At 38.2% G+C, this 23,290-nt stretch overlaps 1 protein-coding gene across 2 annotated transcripts in view; it reads right to left on the reverse strand.

The window, feature by feature from the left end:
* The window catches only part of LOC117234031 (neuroligin-4, Y-linked-like), a 37,285-nt gene extending 17,904 nt beyond the window's left edge, over positions 1 to 19,381 (reverse strand). The window contains exons 1-5 of one of the 2 annotated variants that reach the window (XM_033494856.1): positions 18,975 to 19,381; positions 18,225 to 18,535; positions 7,249 to 7,546; positions 3,795 to 3,947; positions 2,481 to 2,681 (exon numbers count right to left, since the gene is read on the reverse strand). In XM_033494856.1, the coding sequence (XP_033350747.1) occupies positions 2,481 to 2,681; positions 3,795 to 3,947; positions 7,249 to 7,546; positions 18,225 to 18,419 (847 nt within the window). In that variant the 5' untranslated portion in view covers positions 18,420 to 18,535; positions 18,975 to 19,381. Of the gene's footprint in view, positions 1 to 2,480; positions 2,682 to 3,794; positions 3,948 to 7,248; positions 7,547 to 18,224; positions 18,536 to 18,974 lie in introns of those variants that run through there. The other variant, XM_033494857.1, reaches the window with a different exon arrangement.
* Positions 19,382 to 23,290: the final 3,909 nt, after the last annotated feature.

The raw sequence follows: 23,290 nt of genomic DNA on the forward strand, positions 1-23,290 counted from the left end.
GTGCTCCGATTTTCGTGCCTCGTATCTCGAAAACCGATTCGGATATCGACTTGTAACAAAATGCATCCTCGAGTGCCACGGTAGTGGTACGTACGGTTTAGTCCTGTTACGGTGCTACAGCTCCACGGTATTCACCGAGTGCATTTCGGTTTTAAATTTCGTCGTTCCTTTCGGGTGGATCTTGTAGTTGAAACTAATGCGGTATCGAGTGCCTGATGGTTTACCTGCTATTGAATACGCTAATGCTGCTCTTCACGGATTTCTCTCGCATATATCTCGGTCTCTTAGGAAATCTTCGAGCTTTGGATATCCTTCTTTCCCTAAGAAGTCTTTAAACGTAACTCGTCGTGTTATTAATTGCGAAAATGGTATCTTTTATTAGTTTCGCACGATCCTTTTATCGTTGGTATTTTTCTTAGTGCTGTGACTATTGCTCGGAGGTCTTTTATTTTATCGGTATTTCTGCTTCAGCGTTTTCGGTATTTCTTCTTTGTCAGAATTCCTTTGGCTATTATATTTTATTTCTGGAATCCTTTTCTTTTTGATATTTCTTTTCTTTGGGTTTATTATTGTTACTGAAATTCTGTTTTCAGTTATTCACATTCTAGTATTTCATTATGTTAGAGAATATTTTCGCAAACTATCATTAAAGAGAAACGGGTGGGATGATAGATTATTTTCCATCGACATAGAACAAGGGGAATAATCGATCTCTAGTGCGTCTTAATATCAACGAGAACTTCGAGAGGAAGTGTCAATGTTCTTGCCAGACAGAAAATAAAATAATACCAGGAGCACATGTGCTGTGCTCTTAATTATTCATTGATAAATAAGCGTGCTTTATTTCGTGGGTCAGCGCAGTTTCAAAGTATAATTAATGTTCCTACGCGTTGCTCGAGTTTCTATAGCAATATTATACTTTACGAATATTTACGCTGCACTTCATCTGTGCATGTATATTTGTCTTAGAAGCACGTCGACGTTTCTGTGATTATCTGTTCTCATTTTGTTCAAATCCTTTAACGTCGGACAATTCTCAGTGAATTAATTATAATAAGTACCAACTGTTCTATCTAAATAATATTTAACATAGAAATTGTAAAAGTTTGATAAACCTTTCATCGATAATCGAAATCCAAATTAAATCAGTCTGCAGACAAATTGAATTAGCTTCAGGAACGTAGTCTAACTCTTTACTATAACTTAACCAACAATTAACAAACTATTTCATCGACTGACAGAACCAGTTTTACCATTTTCCAAAAATGTCAAACGAAATATCTCTCTTCATTGAAACCCATTTTCTCTTCTTAACTGTACACTAATCGCACAAAGCAAAGTGAATGAAAAAATACCAGTAATATCACGACCCCATCGGGTAAATCCCGCCAACTATGAAAAACCAAATTCCAGTAGTTAAAGCCAAAAAGTGGAACGTCCAATCTGTACTACAGAGAGAGTCCAATAAAAAATACATTTTCGGTTCTCGAGGAATAAAACGAAGCCACGTAATTTGTCACTATCCACGCGAGATCAATACGCACGATTTTTTTCATCCCTCTTCCCTTTGTCCCCTGCTCCCACCCCACGTGAGATGTCGTACTATCTCGATCGTCGATCCGGTCGGGTTTGCCAGACTAATCTCTTGCCGATTAATCTATCGAGTGTCGGGTAGCCAGGATCTCGCCTAATCGCGACCGACACGCGATATTTCTGCTCTATTTCGAATCGATTTTCATCCATGCCGCTTGTTATTGTACGGTCCTTCGTCATCGTGGTCGGCCCACCGACTCTCGCAATTTGTCTTCGACACGGCCGAATGTGTTTAGTTTTTGGAAAACAAGCATTTAATGCTCATCGGAATTCCAGATTATATCAATGTGTTGGTGTATTCTGTAATGTGTAACACAAAGCAGAAGAAAAATGAATATTTTATCGGAGAGAAAGTCTTCCTCTGAAAAAACGAATTAGAGAAAATTGTGTACTTTTTTAAATCTTTCTGCGTTCTTTCATTTTCAGTCCAATTGCAAAGTTTTCTCGTGTTAATAAGTATCTCAAGTTCTTAAAAACTCTTACCGATACGCGTGATTTCTTGTTTCGATTGTACATGTTAGACATTTCCCTGAAACATTGCAAATCTTGTTTGTTTACCAGAATGAGAGCAAGATTGAAATAGAAAAGTTGGAGGATCGTGAGAGGGTTAAACGAGCGAGACAAATGTCCTATTTTATCAAGAATTATGAAGAAATATTATATGAAAGATGTTCAGGAATATATCAAAGATTAAGTCTAACTCTCAACTGTTGCAGTTTCTCTCTAATGCGAGGCAGAAAGTTTAATTTTTGACGTCGCGTTCGCGTGTTTTATAACGTGTAGGACAGAGGAGAAGAAAGACGAGGCGTTTCTTTAGAAATAACGCGTTCGTGCGTCATTTTATCTTGCTGCACAGTATTGCACGGAATAAAATTCAATTCGCTCACCCTTGCCATAAGGAGCAAGTAGAAGAAGGTTCACCAGCGCAGCTCCAGTATCGTGTCCAATCAACGTGATTTTTGTCGGATCGCCTCCAAAGGCAGCGATATTTTCACGTACCCAGCGTAGTCCCATAGCGATATCCTTCAAGGCCAGATTTCCACCAGATCCTGGCGTTCTGTCTGGATACGGACGAGTCCTCAAGAAACCTGGAGCATTTCCAACCATACTTGACTCTACCTTATTTATTTATCAAAGAAATATGTACAATATTATGTTAATTTTCTTTTCCATTTGAGTAAAAATTTACTCTCATTTCTATCTTCGAATATTCTTCGAGTCTCTTATTATTTATTCATAGATATCAATACATTTACGAAATTTATGTGTATCCGAAGAATCATTAGGAACTTATCGACTAATTTGAAACGTTAGACGATAAAGAATCTATATTCGATATTATAATAACAATCTGGTCAATTTCATATATTAAAAATAAATCTTTTCTTATTTACTGTTTCTATCGTTATCTCAATTTATCGTTATTCGGTTTCATGTTATAAAATGATATACAATTAAAATACCATTTATATCGCAAATGAGATCTATCTTTTTTCCATCGTGCTTAATTCCACGACAAAGTTATGCCGGATATCTGAGTGCCGTTCGATTACAGGAAAACGGATACCATAGGGAACAGTTTGTTTCTACATTCACGGATACCGTAATTGAATATACTAAAGGAACCGTAAAATATTAATCCGCTATCGGATGGATTTATACGACCGTTGGACGCGCGCAATTATAACGTTAAATAATGCGACCGTGTCGTTTGTGTTTCTGCCATAGAGCCGTGCACGTGTGTACGTTTCGTTTGGACAGAGTTTAACGCGGCAAATGAATAATGAGCAAGCTTTTGGGGAATAAGAATTCATCCGAGTTGGATGAATTATTTATTCGGTGTTCCTGCTTTATTTGTGTTTTCTTATTTACCCTGCATTATTCATGAGAACTTACAGTTTTTTACTTTCGTTTTACGTTTTCAGTTTTCGCGAATAAAAATGGTGTTACGTGAATACACGTGCTTTTTTCTTCGGATTTTATGTGCGATCGATTAAGGAAAATAATGGCAAAGCCTGCAACTTGAATGCGTCTATATGTTGTCGTTGCGTAATTTTGATATTACGTGTACACGTATGTGAATCTGAAAAATATTGTCTTGGCTATTTATCATCGTTATAATAATATCACTGTGGAAAGAAGCGATTTATTCGTTGGTTAAAAATTATAATTCTCGTTGTATGCATAAAAATTATACGTACCTAAGATTCCAAGACGATAATTAAGGGTGATTACTATGACGTGTCCAGCGCTTGCCAAAACGGACCCATCGTAGATGTTTCCCGTTCCCCATTCGAAACTTTCACCGTGAACGTACACCATCACAGCGTATGGTGCTTCTAGTCCTCGTGACCCTACGGAATTTCATAATTTCAGTTCTGAAATCTACTATTATTAATATCGCGATTATATGTGGATTATTATTCAAATATTGTAATCCGTTCTAATAGTATTTCATAGAATCTCGATATCTCCCTGCCTATATTAATATATTTTGAAGAAATATTTTTAACGAAGCGGTATAATATTTCCATTTAACGATATCAATTTAATTAACGAATTACAAGCTGATTCGTCGAAGAGATGCGCGAGTCAGATCTTTAATACGTAACGTAACATTCGATTTACCTTGACAACTCAAGCCATTACCTCGTTATCGAGATCAATCGATCTTACAATGATTTATTACCATGGTAATAATCCAGCCTGCATTCACGTAGCCCATATATTTCGAAAACACGTCGTTCATCATTAACGCCACCTCCAAAAGTGTCCTTCTACCGTGAAACAACGCGTAATTAAATGATAAGAGATCGTTGGGCGATTTCATAAGGGAAACTCTCAGACCGGGGAAGAACGACGAACAGGTTGAATTGGCTGGATTTAAATTCATTAGACGCAAGGGGTGGTTTTACGTCCGGAACAGCGTGGTGTCAGTTTGCTCCAAGTGCACGGCTTGTTACCCCTAGTAATGGTGAGTTACGTTGCAATAACTTCTGCATTTCTCCACGCGTAGAGCTTGTGTTTATTAACTTGGAAAATATAATTTTATTACGTTACATTTTGCATGTATCCTTTAACACATTTTCAGTATTAAGAAATATTATTCATATTCGCCTATTCTAGATTATACGCTTTTATTCGAGTTTCACCTCATTCTCTTTTTGCAAAGAAATCAAAGTACCACAGGAAAGAATAGTTTTCTTCCTCGAAACAACCAAACATTTTTACTTTATGCCAAGAATTATTTCGTCCATTTGATTTAGAGTACTACGATAATTTTCGATACCCAATAAACAAAATTTGTTTTGTCATAATAAATAAAGAGAAATTTATGACAAATTCAAATATTACATTATCCCCGTGTACATAGGTATATCGATTTGTTCACGCTTACAGGAACCTGTACGAAGTTTATGCACATAATAAATTCCTCCCATAACCGCAAACCGTATCATAAAAACTACCATCAAGTACATCATAAAATGAACTCTGACGAGTATGTAAAATAAAACTTTCAGGTAAACTAAGCTAAAGCATCGTATATACTTTCAAACTTAAAAATCATTATCACGCCATAAAAAAAAAAAATCCAATACGAAAATTCCACTCTGTTTCGCGCGAAAAATATAAATCAACTGTATTCCCATTTCTTTCTTTCAGGAATTTTTAGAACACTAGAAGAGATTCAATGGTCGATCGAAATCGATTTTCTGCGCGATTAATTCCGCCTGTTATCCGTTTACTTGTCACCGTAATATCACGTTGGCCAGGTATCGTTAATCGCGCTCCAATCACGGCCAAATCGCTCTTTAACCGGTTGCTATAGCGGAAACGGACGCGAAGCGATTAGCGGGCGACGACGGTTTTATTGGTTTCGTCGAAAATTCAATTTCTCTATCGCGTTACAATCCGCTCGACCGATTTAATTGGCAGCGGCTCGCCTGATCGAAAACGGCGAAACAACAACGGTGAAGCTCCCTCGCGATTTCCTCGATTACGTAACAACCATCCCCCTTTCCGCCCCAGCTTGTGTTTCATCGTGTACAAGGGAGAGACACCGGTGGAAAAAATTCGGCTAAATCGTTGATTGGGATGATACACGGTTTGTGTGGTGAAACAGAGGGAAAATAAAACGAGTATTTCGCTCGTTATCGTGAACCGGATTTTTTTCCAAATGGAGAGAAGACCTGGCGTGGTAATGTGTGGTTGATCAAGACCAGAATTGGCCACGACTAAGATATACCGTTACTCTATATCTATTTACGGCGTGTAATTCCAACGAGGGTCATACGTTATACGCGTGTTTGCATAGAAATTGCATTTCATGTAAAAAAAAAAAAAGTGTTCGTGTAATTTCGAATATTTCCATTGTATCTTGTTACTAATTCTTATTTTCTCTTCTTTATACCTTTCTCTTGTTTGTCATTACTTCATTTGCAATCTACTTCATCCCATGTTGAAACACGTTATTACATAACAAATGCGTATTTCCCTGCCATCAAATTCCCGGGGAAGACCACGAAGGGCAAACTTTTAATTCCAATCTCAACTTTTCATCGTGCAATTTCGTCCTCCGTGTTCACACGTTATTTCTCTTTTTTTCTTCCCATCGAGTAATTTATAGATGCGGAACAAGAGGAGTAGTCATTCGTTCAGAAATACGTCTAAACATAAGCAAGTGCAAACTCTTTGGAGATTAGGAGAAGCTTGTATAAAAACCGTACGCAATAATTAATTAAAAAATATTTGCTGACCATATGGAAATAATTTTTCGCCATATATCCAAGTATTTGTCGATAGAAATTTATTAAAAAACTAATAGATTGCAATGAATTTTCAACGTTGACGTAAATTCGACCGACGTGAATTTGCCCTCGTAAATTCGACTACGACGTTCATCGAATGATATACGAGGCGGCTTTTACTTTCGCGACAATACCAGGCATAAAGGTCGTAATTACTTGGGAACTAATTACTCGAGGAAGTAACTTGTTTCGTAATATCGTATTATTCCATAAACAGACGATAGGTGGCAGGCTTGAAATTTCCTGGCCGTGTGTTATTAACGCGTGCTAATTAATTGCGAGCATTACACCTTGAATCTTGCGAATATAAAGGCGAGATTCGCGCGTTTAATTAGATACTTAATGCGCGACACATATTCCCTCGTCTTTCCTTTTATTCTCCCTCATTAACGTTATGTCAGCAACTCGTGACGTTTGCCTGGCGTTTTTCCGCGAATGTTGAATATAAGTTTGTTAATTACGCAATGAACCAAAAAAAAAAAAGAGAGAAACAGAGAGAAAGGAGAGGAAAAATGAAAAGAGGAGTTCCAGAATGTTACTTATGAAAAAGAGACAATTTTTGTGTTCCAATGTAATAATCCGCTTTCCTGTGATTTATTTTCAACAGTGATAAAAACGTGAATTGTCCTTTTTCCATATAAAAGTAAAGTTATTCGGTTATTCAAACAATGCGTTTCACGATTAGTTGCAAAAGCACTGGCTCCGCTGTATATTCTAGATGTTGACATTTTATTCTCAACATCTAGAAAGCAATAAAATATAAAAATGATTAAAGCAGGCTTGTTACACAAGTAAAAACAAGAAGAAAGGAAAGGAGAAACGTAACACAGAGTTTTCTTCTACTTACCACTGCCGGGTATGTACAGGTTCAAAAACAGGCAGTCCTCGCTCTGGTTGGTCAGGAACATGTACAAACGTTTCAGCTGTTGGTATCTGCCTAGAGGCATTTGCAACAAAGCAGCTGTGTCATTGCTGATGTCCGGAAAGTGCTGGGGGCAAACCGCGCCGAAGGAATCCGCCAGTTTGATGCCGTCCCAGGGGATCGGCGATATCGGTGGTCGAAAACGTAAATCTCCTACGGGAGGTGCCGCGTACGGTATACCCCGGAACACTTCTACGGGATCTAAGTGCCTGCTGTTCAAATCCTGCGACAGATACACGAGATACTATGTATTGCCAAAAAAATATATATCAAAGGAATGAAAGCTTGGATGATTTTATCAACTTCACACACGAAACGACTGTAATCGAAAAAAGTATTTGAAAATAGATTTTTGTAGATATCTTATGAAAATAGTAAAAAATGTCTAGTAGAAAAGTTAGTAAAACTCGTAGAGAAAAGTAGCGATAATTTTAAACTGTCTTTTATTCGCCGCTGTATATATAAGTTTCCAATAATTCATAGATACGATCCTGAAATCACATTCGCCGATAGATGGGATTTTCGATTAGCTATATGAATTTCGACAGACTCTAATAACCACAAAAGTACCTCGTTACTTGAATTCGGTGTGCGCAGACCAGATAGCGAGATCTCTGGCGGTAATATCTCTGCCCGGGAACACACAGTTAGATGTAAATCCTCTATTTTATGTACATAAACGTGGCTCGGATGTTCCTGTTCCGAAAACTAATTACCTAATTACCCCCTGCGTTTCGATTATCTCTGCTTGACGAGAAGATCTGCTGGATTCCCGGCAATCCACGAGCATCGCAGTTTCTCTCATCGAACGATCGACTTCTGTCTCTCCTTTCGAACAACCGAAATTTTCTTTTAGGAAGACAGAAATTTGACGAAAAAAAGACAAGAATTATCGTAGAAAAGATTTGTTAATTCAGTAATTAATAGTAATTTAAAGATTCGTTAATTATTGAATACGTTTTTAAACTTTGACGCTCTATTTTACCATTAGACTACTAAGCTTTTCTCCGCGCTATGTACCGTGACTTTTGCTTCGCTTCGACCGATATAATTACAATGCCGTATCGAAGTTGAAATTAAAATGACACATGCAATTCATAAAAATTTTCTACGGCGAGTGTTCGAGTACTTTTGCGAGCTATTGTACTCGCATACGTATGTGCATATTCAATGCTATTTCCACCGCTTTTTCCACACTCTGCACATGTTTCTAAACGCCCATGTATATTTATCGTGGATACATGAAACTGTGGATACAACGTTGAGGTACAAACATTTTTATTTCCAATCAATCGCTTCAGAGAACGGTATAAATTCGCGAGACGTTTGCGTGTGGCCGTTAACGAAACTCGATAATTGCTTTCGCTAGATATAATTGCGCAGAGAGAGGGAGAGAGAGAGAGAGAGAGAGAGACAGACAGAAGGAGAATGGAAGAGAAAGAAAAAAGAAGAAGAAGAGAAAATGGATGGAGAAAACATTGACATTCTTGGAAGCAATTATACCAGAAGGGCTAATAAATCTCGTTTGGTGCGCGTCGACGTTAATTGCACCTCCGGTTGGTGGCCGTGAGAGGTGAACTTTCGCCTCTTCTTTTCCACCCCTATTGAGAAGGACGATGGAGCCGCATCGAGTTCAAAATCACGAATTCCCATTAACTGGAGGATTCGCGATGTTACCCGGAGAATGATAAAGAGAGCAAGCTGACAATGTTGGAAAGACGTGAAAAAAATTCTTGCCCCTCGGCCTTGTTTCTACCCTCCAGCCCTCTATAATTATGGCATTTTCTATCTTGAACGCTGTCGAAAGGAATTTTATAATGGAAGATAAGTTTTTATCGAGGATTTATAATCTCAGTGCCATGGAACTGATATTGATAAGAATCTAATATATTATAGTACGAAAAAATGAAAAATGAAAGAATAAGATAAATTAAAATTAAAATTATTTTTGCACCATCCCTGCCCACTTTCCATTTTCTACGTAAGTAGGACATTTCAATGCTTGGATTTTTCACCATTGTCAATTTGACGCGCAAAAATGAATTAAGTTCAAACGAATCAAATGCTTTCTTTCTTTATCGTCTTAATTTTCTCCCTTTCTTTCCTTGTTTCTTTATTCCACTTTTATCCTTTGTCGTTTCTCTTTTATCTTCCGCTTCTATTCATCCACTGCCTCTGTTCTTTCCTCGCCATTATTCCCTCTGGTTTTTCCGATTGTGGAAATATTCGTGTGCGGAAATTCCGTAAGCCCGGTAATCAAACAGGTCCATCAAAAAATAACGCTTCTCCATGACGCTCGGAAACAACGAGAGCTGAATGACCAAAAATATACCACGCATACCAATGCTCAGAAACTGACGACTTTGCGTTAATTTTAAAACCACGGGCTCCGATTGAGTTCGGTTCGGGATTTTATTTAAAAAAACGAAGAAAAGAAAACGCGCAAAGAAGAGAGAAAAAGATAATTGTAATGGGAGCGAATGTTCGATCGCGGGGAAAAATCGACGAGGGTGGAGAAAATATTTAAATGAAAAAAAAAAGAAGCGCCCTGACGATTCGATTCGACCTCGTTCGCGCTTGTGTTTTCGAGTCCGTAAAAAATTAACGACCTTCACCTGGCGTTGCAGCGTCGACAATCAGCGTTCATGTTGGTGAAAACGTCTATGAAGCAACGTTGTTGATGCGTTATTTATTCCCGCGGGGTCATTGATTTCCCTCGTCGTCGCGCGATTGATTTCTGTTGGTACACCCACGCAATTATCATCCCTCTCTGTTTATTCTTTTATCTTGGCTCTGCCTGTGCTCTTTCTGGTCCTTTTTTCGCTTTCATTTCGGTTTGCTGCGGGACTTTGATTCCAGGAAAATCGAGCGCTCGATGCGTTGATTTTGAAGTTTGTAACGAGTCGGATGTCGATGTGTGCTTCGTGTTCTGGTTTACCATCGCTGCGACACTTGAAACGTATGAAACGCGGAAGAATGTGTCGTAGAAATGGTCGATTAAAATATTCGACGAACGCGCGAAAAATAAGACGCTTTCGAACGATATTTGTATCACTTACTCTACTAGTGATACGTCTGATCGTAGATGGACCTATATCACTGTTACAATATTGTTGCACTATTTTCTCGTTTAACGCATTTCAATTTATTTCGTTCTCTTGTTATTTGTTTATTATTCTTATATTTTCTACAATCTATTATAAAAATAAATTATTGTAATTTTATAGAAACGTTTATTAAAACGCACTCATTGTCAAACGAAATTGAAAATTAAATAGAAAAACGAACGAGCGAGCAGTAATGTTAAATATAATTACTGGAAACTTTTATAAATTCGGCGCGTAATTAAAATTTCGAATACGTTTTATACTAAAATTTCATAAAGATCAGAAAATTAAAGGGACTTGTATGTATATAGGGTAAAATAAATTATACGCTCGCGGTGGCACGAAAAGCTGAAACACTGTTAGTGATACGAGTTTGCTTTCATTCGGATAGCCCTTACATGTGATATAAAAGCGCTTCCTTCTGTACTTTTTAACCCGAGTATAATTTTTGAAAACCGTTGCGAGCAAAAATTGACGCCAACTCACGCGGTGTTGAATGAAAAAATTCCATTTTGTGGTCACGAGACGAGAGAGACCCGTGAAAAATCCCCTCGAAACGACCATACAACAACGCGTGAACTATCTTTCTAAAACGTCCAAACAATCGCAATGGACAGCCTCTTTATTACGTCAATTTGAAAAAATGCATATTTCCACGGCAATTTCCCAGTAAAAAGAGGTGTCGTCGCACTCGAGTCCCAACGACATTAAAATAATTTTCGAAATATATTTTCGCGCCAATATCTCGCGAGTCCGCAGAAAACCACAAATATTTACGCGCTGTTGTGCTCCGGACAAAAATATTTCATTGTCCTCGAGAGGGAAAAAAATAGTAAAAAAGAAAAAAAAAGAAGAGGGAAAAGCAAGAGAAGAATAACGCTGAAAGCTCGTATTAAAGCGCGAGAGTAAAAAAAAAAAAAAAAAATAGCGCTCGCTTGGTGCAACTTGGACTGCGTAATGCGTTCATAGACGCACAAACGCGTCGAACGGCCGTGCTTAAGAATTAAAGAGCAGATCTGGGCCACGGTGATAAATAGATCGACTAGAAAATCCGAGACAGTGCTTTCTTAGTTTATGGAGAAGTTGTACTTATGCTGCCCTGCTTCGAGCCGAGCAATTTTCCGCTAATGCCCTCATGAAAGAAAGAAAGATCTCGTACACACGGCTCGTATCCTGTGAAATTACACTGTTCCTCGAGATATGGTTCCGGCCGTATTACCCTCGAATTCTCGTAAATTTAATTCGTTGGGGAGGGAAAGTCGAACTTCGTGAGTCTAATGGAAATTGGAGACGGTTAGAAAAAAGCTCGAATACCTTGGGAGGAGCAGAATGATTTTGCGTTAAGGAAACGGTAAGTAGCGTTAGGTGACCTTAACGTGAGATCCCTTAAAAATTTACTTTTCTTTCTTTCTGACCGTTCTCCCAACTTTTTATTATTTTAATTAAGCTTATAATCTTCCAACTCTAAAAATTCGTTCTTATTTCAACGATCTTTCAATATCATCATTTCCAAACATTTTAATTCCCTAATTTAAAACAAAATCCTTTAAAAAATCTACCCTGTTTTTCTTCTTTTACTCTCGTCTTAACGTTCAATTTACGATTCCTAAACTTTAAAAACTCTTCTAACAATCTATTGGTACCGATCTTTCGTACCTCTTAATTGTCCTTTCCTTTATTAATGATCATCGATAACTTCGCTCTTAAATTTCTTAAAAGACGTAAATCCTTTCCTAACTCATCCACGATAGCATCGTCATTCTCGGTACGATGCAAATTTTCCACTGAACCATAAAAGTCCACGCGAAGTGGCCACGAGTTGCGAACGCGTCGCTACGGAAAATTCGACGAGACATTTTCATTTCCACTTGCAAGTTAGTTTATCATCCATAAAATCTCAGCGATGCGACAGCTGCCTCGACTGTACCGCGTGTCATCGGCAATTGACATGTAAACTGTTAAATATTTTATTAGTAGGTCATAGTTACTGGCAAGCAACGTTCAACGTGTATACGATGTCCATCGTTCCGGGTAGCTAACGTAATGTCATCGTTCCGTAATTATGTTGGTATTACCGGCCGACCATTATTATTGTCAGACTGCGGCATATGCACCGTGCACATATTAGACTGTTTGAGCGACGGGCTAACGTAACTCCGTAATTACCCCGTGATTAACGTAATACGATCGATAGTAACGAAAAGCGTACTTCGCCATGAAATTATGAACAATTTTTATCCTGAATTACGAAGCATGGTATTATAAAACGTATAAGAAAGTGTGAATTTATTGAACGGTTGATAAGAGTTCGTTTTTATTTATGAATTGTGTATTTCGAGAGAGCCGGAGTGGTTGGTATATGTATCAAGCTTATTCTCTAATATATATATATATATATATATGATATATTGGGTTGGCAACTAAGTGATTGCGGATTTTGCCATTAGATGGTAATGACAAAATCCGCAATCCAATAGTAGAACGTGCTATTTAGCTTGAATATACGGTCAATTTTAGTACGCATGTCCTTAGCCCTTCTTTCAGCTACTTTAGACTGTTATGAAATGTTAGGTGATAATGACAATATCCACAATCGCTTAGTTGTCAACCCAATAATTTTAAGTATTATATTTTGTGAATATACACAGGTACGTATACAAAGGTTCACCGAAAAATTCGACTACGTACTTGAAAATACCTTTTACGAATATATCGCGTTATACGAAATATTTTGAAATTTCATTGGCATTGTTATGAGACTATAACGGCATATTGAAACTACAAGCTATATAGTATTATAGATGCAAGTACGTACTTGGCAGAGATCAAAAAAGTACTTCAACAGTTAATTATCCATTAAGTTAATAAACCTGGATATTCAGTGGGGTCGTATTAGAATAATCTCCTATCGATTATCTGTCCTCTCTAGTTGCGATTATGCAAATTCATCTATACGTGACAAGTTTTTAAACTTGATTTTGTCGAAAGTGCTATCTGCAAAGTAATTTTGTTGTTCTTGATTTTCTTTTCGACCTACAGAATTTACTTGTCCGCTACACATCGAATTTAGGACAACGGTACGTATCTTAAGTTTGTATAGTGTAGCCGAATCAAGATCCAGACAACACACTTATTACACTCTTCGTCCTCTCGAGCGTCGTAGGAAAGAGAGATACGCAATCCGGTGTATACGTGAGGCGACTGCTTAATCGGCGAATAATTATAATTCCTTTTCGCAGGCGGCAATTTTGCCTCGAAACCATCCGCGTGCAGACGTGATCGTAATTCTCATTATCGCGGTGGCGCATGGAAAAGTTTCAACCCCGCCAAGTGGAATTCGAACAATTCCTGCTGGCCAGGACTGACTGGCAAAAAAATTGCTTCGTCCCGTAATAGATCGGGTAAAAGAGAAGAGCGTATTTAAAAGAGGGTTAACTGACGAGGAAAGAAAAATAGTCAACGAGCTATAATAGAGTCTTCAGAGTATGAAGAGGGACTCGTTAAATAGCAGAACGTGTTATTTAACTTGAATGTACGGTCAGTTTTAGCACGCATATCCTTCGTCCTGCTTTCAACTACTTTAGACAAGTGAAACGTTCGTTCCTTGTGTTTGCGCTTGGGCGTTTAATTTTTCAACCGAGAAAATTATGTACACGGTTGAGATATCAAAGAGAATTGTTTACTATTTTGGGCGATATATACGTAAAAATTTAATAATCGATCCAAAAATGGGTTTAAAAGGAAAATTTCAACATTTTAGTAGGATCTTTCCGGTGTATAAATTTTTGATATTCCAATATTTCACACTATAAATGTCTACGGGATGTTCAATATTAATACTTAATACGAGTGCTTTTAAAAAGCTTCTGAAAGGAATTGATAAACAGAATTTTTAACTACCATGATCAATAATACTAAATTTTCAAAGAAAATCCATCGTATTTATCGTAAAACAACATCATAATACGAAAACACTGTTTGGCATGATACGAAAATCCAGAGCTTTCTATTCTAAACTGTCACGTATTATTCGCATTCCTTACGATCATATTCTTTGGTTTACATCTAAAAAGAAAAAAAAGCTTACCAAGCTATTTGTCGAAGACACGTAGAAAATTCTTGTTCTTCATATCTGAAATTCACTGTGCAAAACCAACGATAGCCGTCAGAAGGTTAGGGCGGTTTCGAGCAAAAAGAATCAACGAGAACGGTGTCAAATCTTGCGCGATTCCGCGCGGAACGGAAACGAGGGAGCGCGCGGTCGTTCCGGCTGAACTGCGGACCCGTAATTTACCGAGCGTTTTTAGCCTGGCCAGTCCCGTTGGATGGATGGATAACGAGAAAAGTTTTTCGCCCGGGACGCCTGCTGGTCTTTACATTACGCGCTGCAACTCGCTCGTTTCTCGTTCGCCTGGCTCGCTCCATTTCGCGCGATTGAGTGCTACAAGAGGGAAACGTCGCAATGTCAATCGTTTCGCTACGTCGGCGTAGCGCGTTGCCCTACCGATCTGTAAATACGATCGTTTCTAAGGGAAGATTTGCGAGAACGAGCTTGACCCGTTATTCGTTATTCATTCCACGATCGTCATTCTTTCGCGGTTGAAAAAGGAAAGGTAGTAGAGCGATACGTTTGTTCGTCAGAATTCTAATTTCAAACGAGTTTTCCGAGCTAGCGAAATTCCGAATTGGCTCGTGACTCTGCTACGATCCTTGAATTTTTATGTTTCAGGAAGATGTTTAACGTAAAATTGAAGCGAGAATATACATATCGGTAATAATCTTTTTATTTAGTTGTAACCGAAGATACTTTTTATTGCCAGAAAAAATATAATTGGATGGAGAATAAGCGGAAGAGCGTTGCATGATTAAAAATTGTTTGATTTTATGGGACGCGTAGCGACTACAAACTTTTGCTCGATGATATATGTAAAATTCACATTCGGTTTATAATCTCGAGTTCGTAAATCGGTTGATCTGAAAATATCGAATAGCTTGAAACTTCAACGACCGATATACTGATTTTCTATCAACGATCTCAAGTATTATCGAGCAAGCGTTCGAGTGCTCTACGTTACCCGACATAAAAGAGAAAGATTTAAAATTCAAAAACGACGATGCTTGCTATCGCCTGAATTGCTTAAACTCGCGGAAAGAGGGTCGGATAAAAGATTGAATAAAAGGTGCTCGACAATCGGCGGATACTTTTCACGCTCGCGAAATTGGCTGTCCGCTTTCGTCACAGTACTGGATTGCCTATAAAATCATTCGACGTCCATCGATCCTTTCCCTTGTCGATATGAATATCTATTAAACGCAATTCACGTCTCGCAGCGCGACGCGACGTGGCGATTGTCGCAGTAAACGTCAAGTTGGCGTCGTTTTTGCCGGTTGATTGACGTCGTAAAAATCCGACACGAATATTTCCTTTTCAAATGATAGACGCGACGACACCGATGTTTAAAAAAAACAATTCTCTGAAAAGCACACCTTTTATTTTGTATACACGCAGAGCGATGAAGTGTCGTTCGAGTGAAAAAAAGAAAGAAAGGAATTGAATGGAGGATAATTGAAATGAACCGGCGAGTTTGTCTGAATGATGGAAGTAATATTGGTGAACTAAATTATGGAAAATATTTATTGCAGCGCTGCTGTGTATGGATATGTATGACACCTGTATTCGGTATGTTATTTACGTTTTATGTTTTCTATATGAAAAATTTTGAAAACTCTACAAATGCAATTAGAAGTTACTGACGTCCTATCGTGCTAGCGAACATAGTTATCGCGTGTCATTGCAATCCAATTGGCGAACTGTGATAAATATTTGGCTGAAATCGATAGACATTTTGTACGAGAATAAATTTGTTACGTAATGGAATTATGTCACGTGGAATTTTTATTGTAATTCGAAATAGCGGTTGGACAAGATCTCGAAAAAGGGGAAATGTAGGGAAAATTCTCAAAGTATTTTAGTAAAAGAACATTTCAAATACGTTTATCACGTCAAAATCATAAAATCGATGTAAAAGACTGATATAGGGAAAGCTATTTAATCTACGCGTATATTTCTTAATTAGAAAAACGGCGCGGAAATTTTATGTTCGTTGCTAAGGTATTTGACAAATTAATTTGTTTCATAAATAAAGAAGTTATAGATCTAGAATCTTAACTATACGATTTTATACGGTTTCCTATACTAATCAGTACTATATATATACAGGGGATATAGAAGACTCGTAGCTATGCTGCACGTTTCATTCTACGGATTGATAATTACACACGATATCCTACGATAAACCGAGCATCCGTATCGTCTTCGAAGATTCCAAAAAATCATTTTCAGGTTCGGAACTTCAATCGTAATTTCCATCACGATTCGTTCCACAGAATCAGAGCTTCGAGAACGAACAAAAACGACTAAAAACTCGCTGCAAGAAAGTAAGACGTTTAGCGGTGGAGAGAATTTTTCGAGTATCCATATTCGCGGTCTCGGATTCATATTTCCACTGCATCGGATATTCAAACTCTATTCCTAGGCCAGGTAACCATTTCGTTCGATAGTCTCTCCCACCCTTTGGGGCCAGTGTGCTTCGCCGCGCCGCTAAAATGGCAGAAATCGATGTACTCAAATATTCCATGAATACCGCGGCAAAGATTTCTGAGCTTAAACGCGATGCGATACATAGTTATCGCGTTGGGAAATTATTTATACGATCGCATGCTTTACGACCAGGACACAGCGAATCTCCTCTCTTCATCGACAATCCACCACCTTCACAAGGATTTTTAACGCTTTAACGGGAATTTTATCCGTCGACTGATCCAGTTTTCGTGACGCAATCTGCGTTACAACGGACCCTTTCAGGCTCCCTACGTGCACAAGGGTTATGTATTCAATATGTAAACCATCTGATAGTATGATCGATCCTTCCTCCCTTTCTGTTTTATTTCCATTCTTTGGGCGTACGAGTTGAGAAAACTTCGAATACGTTGCTTTTTATCTGCTACTTGATAGCATCGAGCGGGTAATGTTACCGTTGTTTGGATACTTGGATTTGTGGAAAAAGATGGAGTCAAAGAATAGCGCAGAGGAAAGATTTTTATCTCTGAAACAACTCGAATTTTGAGAATAAACCTGGTTTTAAAGCCAAGCTGTCAGAACCGAAGCAAATATGTCATGGTATATCTTCTGCACGTTTTGACACTAGACACTACAACTAGCATTTGAGACGTAGTTATCTCTACCAAAGCCAGTCAAAACGACTGGTCTTTAAAAAATACGTAATAGTAGAATATTTGTATATTTATCGATCTATTATTATCTTACAAAAGGAACTCCATGTTCCGAGATCACAAAAACTATATAATAACAACTTTAATAATAACAATAAGTACAATAGTGAAGAATATTCAGTGCCAAAATCTTTGGTAACAAGAATATTAATAGATGTTTCAAAACATAGTTGCTTGTGTTTTTAATTGGCCTTAAATTGCGACGAAACGTGATTTCATCGTTAATTTCAAAGCCTTCTTTTTACCGTACTTTAACAAATTCAAGCAACCCTCTCAAATTTTACAAAGATACACTCCCGATAATATACGGTTAAACTTAATAACGATACAAATATTCAATAACTCCAAAAAATAATTAAACGATGGATTATCGTATAATAGGATTATATTGCTTAAAACATTGCCCATCCGTTTGGCAACCCTTGAAATCGATATTCGGCTGAGCCACAGGCTCGTTTGTTCGGACGAATGACTTTCGAAGAGAAGAAAATCGATACATACCTGAAGAATCCCACGTATCTGTCCGCTCTTGGTCTCGACGATGCGCGAAGCGTAGCGGATCTGCGTGGCAGCTCGCGATACCTCGCGACCGATCAACACGAGGATAATAATCAACACGAGGCAGCTTTTCGATCTGCTCAAGGACCTCGTGACCAGCGGCCTCTTCCTGGCCGCCGGCTGGCATGGCAAGAGCATGACAGCATTTGCTGGCGGCCACTCGAAGCGACGCCAGCAGCATAACCGTCGAACGCGACTTCAGCCACGGCCTCGAAGGTCTGCCGACCGCTCGCCGAGATCACCTTCGCTTGATTCTAAACATTCGAAATAATTTCGCTTTTCAACAAATATTTTATTACCTATCGGTTATCGTATTAATTCTTTTTTACTCGCACAGGCTACAGTATAATTGTAATTCTGTACCAACGACATTCAACCTTCTTCGCGTCATGACACAAGTAAACTAATTATTAGAATTAGTAATAACGATCTAATGTACAATATAAAATTGTTCCATATAGTATACCATAAAGCCTAACGTAATAATGTTTCCAATAGAAGCACTATTAGTAAAACGAAAGGGCTACTTTTTCATCAATTTTCTCCATAAATATACTTCCAACTACATTTACGTCAACAATTAACCAAGATCATCTTCGTTCCATGAGATGCTCGATTTATTTGAAAAAATAACCGGCGGCAATCTTCTACACGCGTCTTATAACTCCGTCAAGATTGCATCGAGAGACTTACCTCAGCCGTCACCGGAAGCGATACAATGTTCTAGAGGTACTTTCAATCAGCGGGACGAGTCTCGAGTTATTTTGTAGGCCATACGACGTTCTTCGCCAACGAATCGCTTCGTAACTTCGTTATGCAAAACGTCTTTGAGTAGTTGCAGCTCGCGTGGCCCGCGGCTGAGATCCAGCCAGCCACTTCTGCTTCTTTTTCGCCTGTTCCTACCTTCCTTTCCTAACCCTCTCTTTCGTCTGTGCAAGTTAAATTGCACTCAAAACATCCCTCGAACACAGGAGGGAAGAACATGGCCCAGCCTGAATACTTTTTTCTCGTTTCCATGAGAATTCTCCTGGCTGCACGATCCTGGTCGTGGTTCTTTCCGAAATCGACGTGGCTGTTTCTAAATCGCTAGCGACCGAGGGACGATCTGAAATCAAGAGAAGGCGAACGTGAGTCCGGTTCTATGTAGAAGAAAGGATGTTAGGGGGGAGGGAGGTGAGAAGCTTGATCAGAGGGATGCCCCGAGGGAAAGCAAGTTTTCTCGAAGCAATCAGTGCCACTCCATGCTTGTATTTTCCATTGGATCGCCATTCTCATTCTCAACTAGCTGTACATATCTGCACTATGTTACTTTCCCTTCTCCAAGCTGCGTTTCTCTATTTCTTTTTAAATAAATCTCGATAATTTGAGATTCGAGACAACGTCCGTTCGAATTTTCAATGAAAGTCGAAGCTTCTGGTAACTACAGATGTTAGACGCGATTACATCGATGGATGTCGTTACTAAACGCTCAAATTTACATTTTCGCTATATCGGTTCTATCGATTGTACGTAGGCTTGCGACGAGCAATCTTTCGCGCTGCGAGATAAATCTTTAAAGCTGACAAGCTGCGCCGGATCGTGGTGGAAGATCGGACGAGGTTCGAGCGAAAAGAGCAAGATTAGCCCGTACCGGATGCTTCGTCTTCTCATAAGTAGCGATTTCAAATGTTTCGCGAAAACAACGTTCGCGACAAATAGACCGAGAATGTTTGTGCAAATCTTGATAAATATAATTGAAACATTTACACCTACTAAATACTTCTACTTGGAACGAATATCACATTTTATGTATTTTATATACGTTCGTATTTTATATCACGTACATTTAGTGCAGTCTTGCACCTTTAACTTTTCCATAAATGCACAAAACTCTGTAGTCTAATTATAACTGCGTAGAATCTCGTGTATGTATTAGAATGTGCTTATTTTCATTCGTGATTGTTTCTTTGTAAATTTGAATTTCGCACGTATGAATAAATAAACTTCATTATTTTATGGTAATTTGGAAAATTTAAATTGGATGTTTTTAAGCCTCTGTAATATTTTCCTTTGGCAGACGAGAGGAAAGTAGGAATTATAAAGTGCACAAACGAGAAGTGAGTGTACGTAATAAATAATATCCGTACGTATTCATTAGTCGCGTATCGGTAAATGAGAACTGAATTCTACGTTTCACAGTACAACAATTGTTAATTGTTTTAAACGTCAGTGTTTGAACAAGAGGCAAATTTTAATTGTATCGTAATTTCAATTATTAGAATGCTTCGAGCCAGATAGATTTACAGGCGATTCCGTAAAAGCTTTCGTTCGAGCTTTCTCTTGTTACCTTTGCAAGCCTGTCATTATATAATTAAATTAATGCAATGCGATCCAAATAAAGAGTCAAAGAATTAAAAAAAAAAGGATGTAGCAATCAGGTACCTTGACTTCTTTTCATTATTTTCTTCTAATTAAATAATTAACTCTCCCACGGGCGTCGATAGGTCTTTTTACATTCAGGAAGTAATTTCTTTCCCTTTATCCTCGCTTGTAATTTTTCACGAGAATAAAACTTTTGATACGTATTATTCCTTGTATTATTTTATTACATACTTATTACTTACATTTAGCATTGTTGTGTTTTAAATACATCCCAGATTAGTTGATAAAACATTTATTCTTATTTATTCGTCGTGAGAGATTTTCTTTTTTAATTCTAAGAAAATTCTTCCGAAATTCACTGATCCTCGATTACGTGGTATTCGCGTGTTCATCGAAAATTCCAGATAAGGGCGTACCTACGTAGTTAAGGGTGCATTCGAGTGTAAAGAATGAGTGAGCCCGCGAGAACACGATTTGGAACCGTTATTCATGCCGCTAACAAAACGATTTGTCAACTTTATCGTTAATGCAACTCCTTGCGAGTTTCATAGACCTTTCAGGCTTCGTCCAGTGATAAAAAGAAACGTCGCGTGTCTCCTTCGCGTAGATTAACATTCTCTATGGTCCCTTCGAACACGATACCATCCTGACAGAAATTTATTATTAATCGAACTCGAACTTTTTTCATTTGTACCATGAAAAATTAAGCTGGAACGCATGCAAATACCCGGAGTGTTTCGCGTTAACGGAAGAAGACTCTTTGAGAATCCTAATGGATTTTCTTCTAAAGGACCAGCACCGTACTCAGCTAGCCGCAGAATGGAAAAATCTCTTTGATGCTCGACAAAACAATCTCTTTTCCGGTGAAATCGGGCTAATGATTCTGGTTTTCTTGAAAAATATGTGGAAAAGCGCGTATAAAACGGACACGACTCTCAAAGCTTTGATGGTGTTTCAGGATTTAAGGGAATTCATACTGAAAAGTTGTACATAAGTACGGCGGGGTATTGCACTGGTAAGCGAGGTTCTCAGCTCTTCAAAGCGAATCTTCATGGAGAACACCTGTTTTCCGGAAGTTAATACGTACAAAATAGAATTTCCCATCAGACTGGTGCGTTAATTTGCAAATTCTTACATAGAATGCGAATATGTAAATGTTAACGATAATATTAATTTCTTTAAAATATTTCGAATCGATTGTCGTCGTGATATTATTTAACTTTAAAACCGATCTCAAAATTTATGTAGAGATTACAAGGTGCCCATTACAAACGTATATGTACCTACTTGATAAAAAAAGCCAGTCTACGGTATGAATTGAGTGAAACGAAATTTGTTTAGAGAAATTGCAAAATGTTTCGTATAGCATATACAACATGGACCTAAATATTTTCTATTACAAGTGTTTAAATACTTTCATGAACCAGCGTATATAACCAGCATTATCAGTTGTATTAATGAAATAACGTAGAACGCGCATGATGTGTCGTTGGTTTCGAATGGGTTAATATACGATCTTCGTCCAGCTCTCCATCGCGCCCTTTTAATTCAATTGCACTCCCATTGGCGCGTTGACGGGCTATCAGAAAGGGAAAGCAGTTCGCCTAACGATTTGATCGAGGGAAACAGGATTGAGGCAGCTGAACGCATTTCCGGCCAAGTCACCGAGGGGACGAACCCGCCGGTCGAGGAATCGAAGTTCCGCTAATTTAATTCCGAGTCTCAATTATCGGTCGCGTCAGATTCCCTGAGCGGCTCTAACTTTCAAGCCTCTGCATCCCCAGATAGAGGAGGTTGGTTCGAGCGCGCGTAATACAGCCGCGAGATCCTGCCCCTGTATTCCGCCACTTTATCTTGGGATTGACGTTTCATCCACGGAAATCGACAGCTCGAGAACCGACGGGATTGCTTTGCGGCCGCATGCTCGCCGGGGAATAAAGGCGAAAGAAACAGCAACAAAATGGTGCAAAACCCGGGGAAACAGCGGAAGCAAGGCGAATGGGAGCGGGAAGATTGTTGTTCTGCGGGGAAATTTGAAGCTGACTCGAAGGAAAGAGTGATGGGATATGGCTGAGGAAGAATACTTGTGACAAGATTCTTGGCTGACGTCTTCGTAGAAAACGAATTTCATGTTTATGATTAACTACCGTTGTTTATGTACACTGACTTAAAATAGTATTTGAACTTTTACTACAAAAAATTTATTTATAAAGAATATATTATGTGCGTTATAGGAAATATTTGGAAATTTTAATGATAAAATTTAAAAAAATGACTAAATGAGGTTATCCTTATCGTAATGTTTTTATTACTTGTTTATAATGTTATAAATTATAATGTAATTTATTGAAAGATAAGGTTTATAACAAGATATATTTTTAGCTGAAGGTAATTAAGGAAAGCTGATGTAATTATTATTTTAAAATTGATAATGATTATGAGAATGAGACAACGTGTAACATCCTGGAAAAATTCTATTGCAATTCTACGCAAGAACGTTAAAACGTGTGCAACGTGACCAATACCACCAATAAAGTGGAAGTATTAGTAATTTGATTTAAGGTCGGCATAAATTTTACAATTCGTCAATTCAGCAGTCTCACTGATACTTTTCTCTTTAGCGAGACTATTAAATTATCTTTTTTACT

This window comes from Bombus vosnesenskii, unplaced genomic scaffold (genome assembly GCF_011952255.1).
Source record: "Bombus vosnesenskii isolate JDL3184/JDL3185 unplaced genomic scaffold, Bvos_JDL3184-5_v1.1 scf7180000013302, whole genome shotgun sequence".
Classification (NCBI taxonomy): domain Eukaryota; kingdom Metazoa; phylum Arthropoda; class Insecta; order Hymenoptera; family Apidae; genus Bombus; species Bombus vosnesenskii.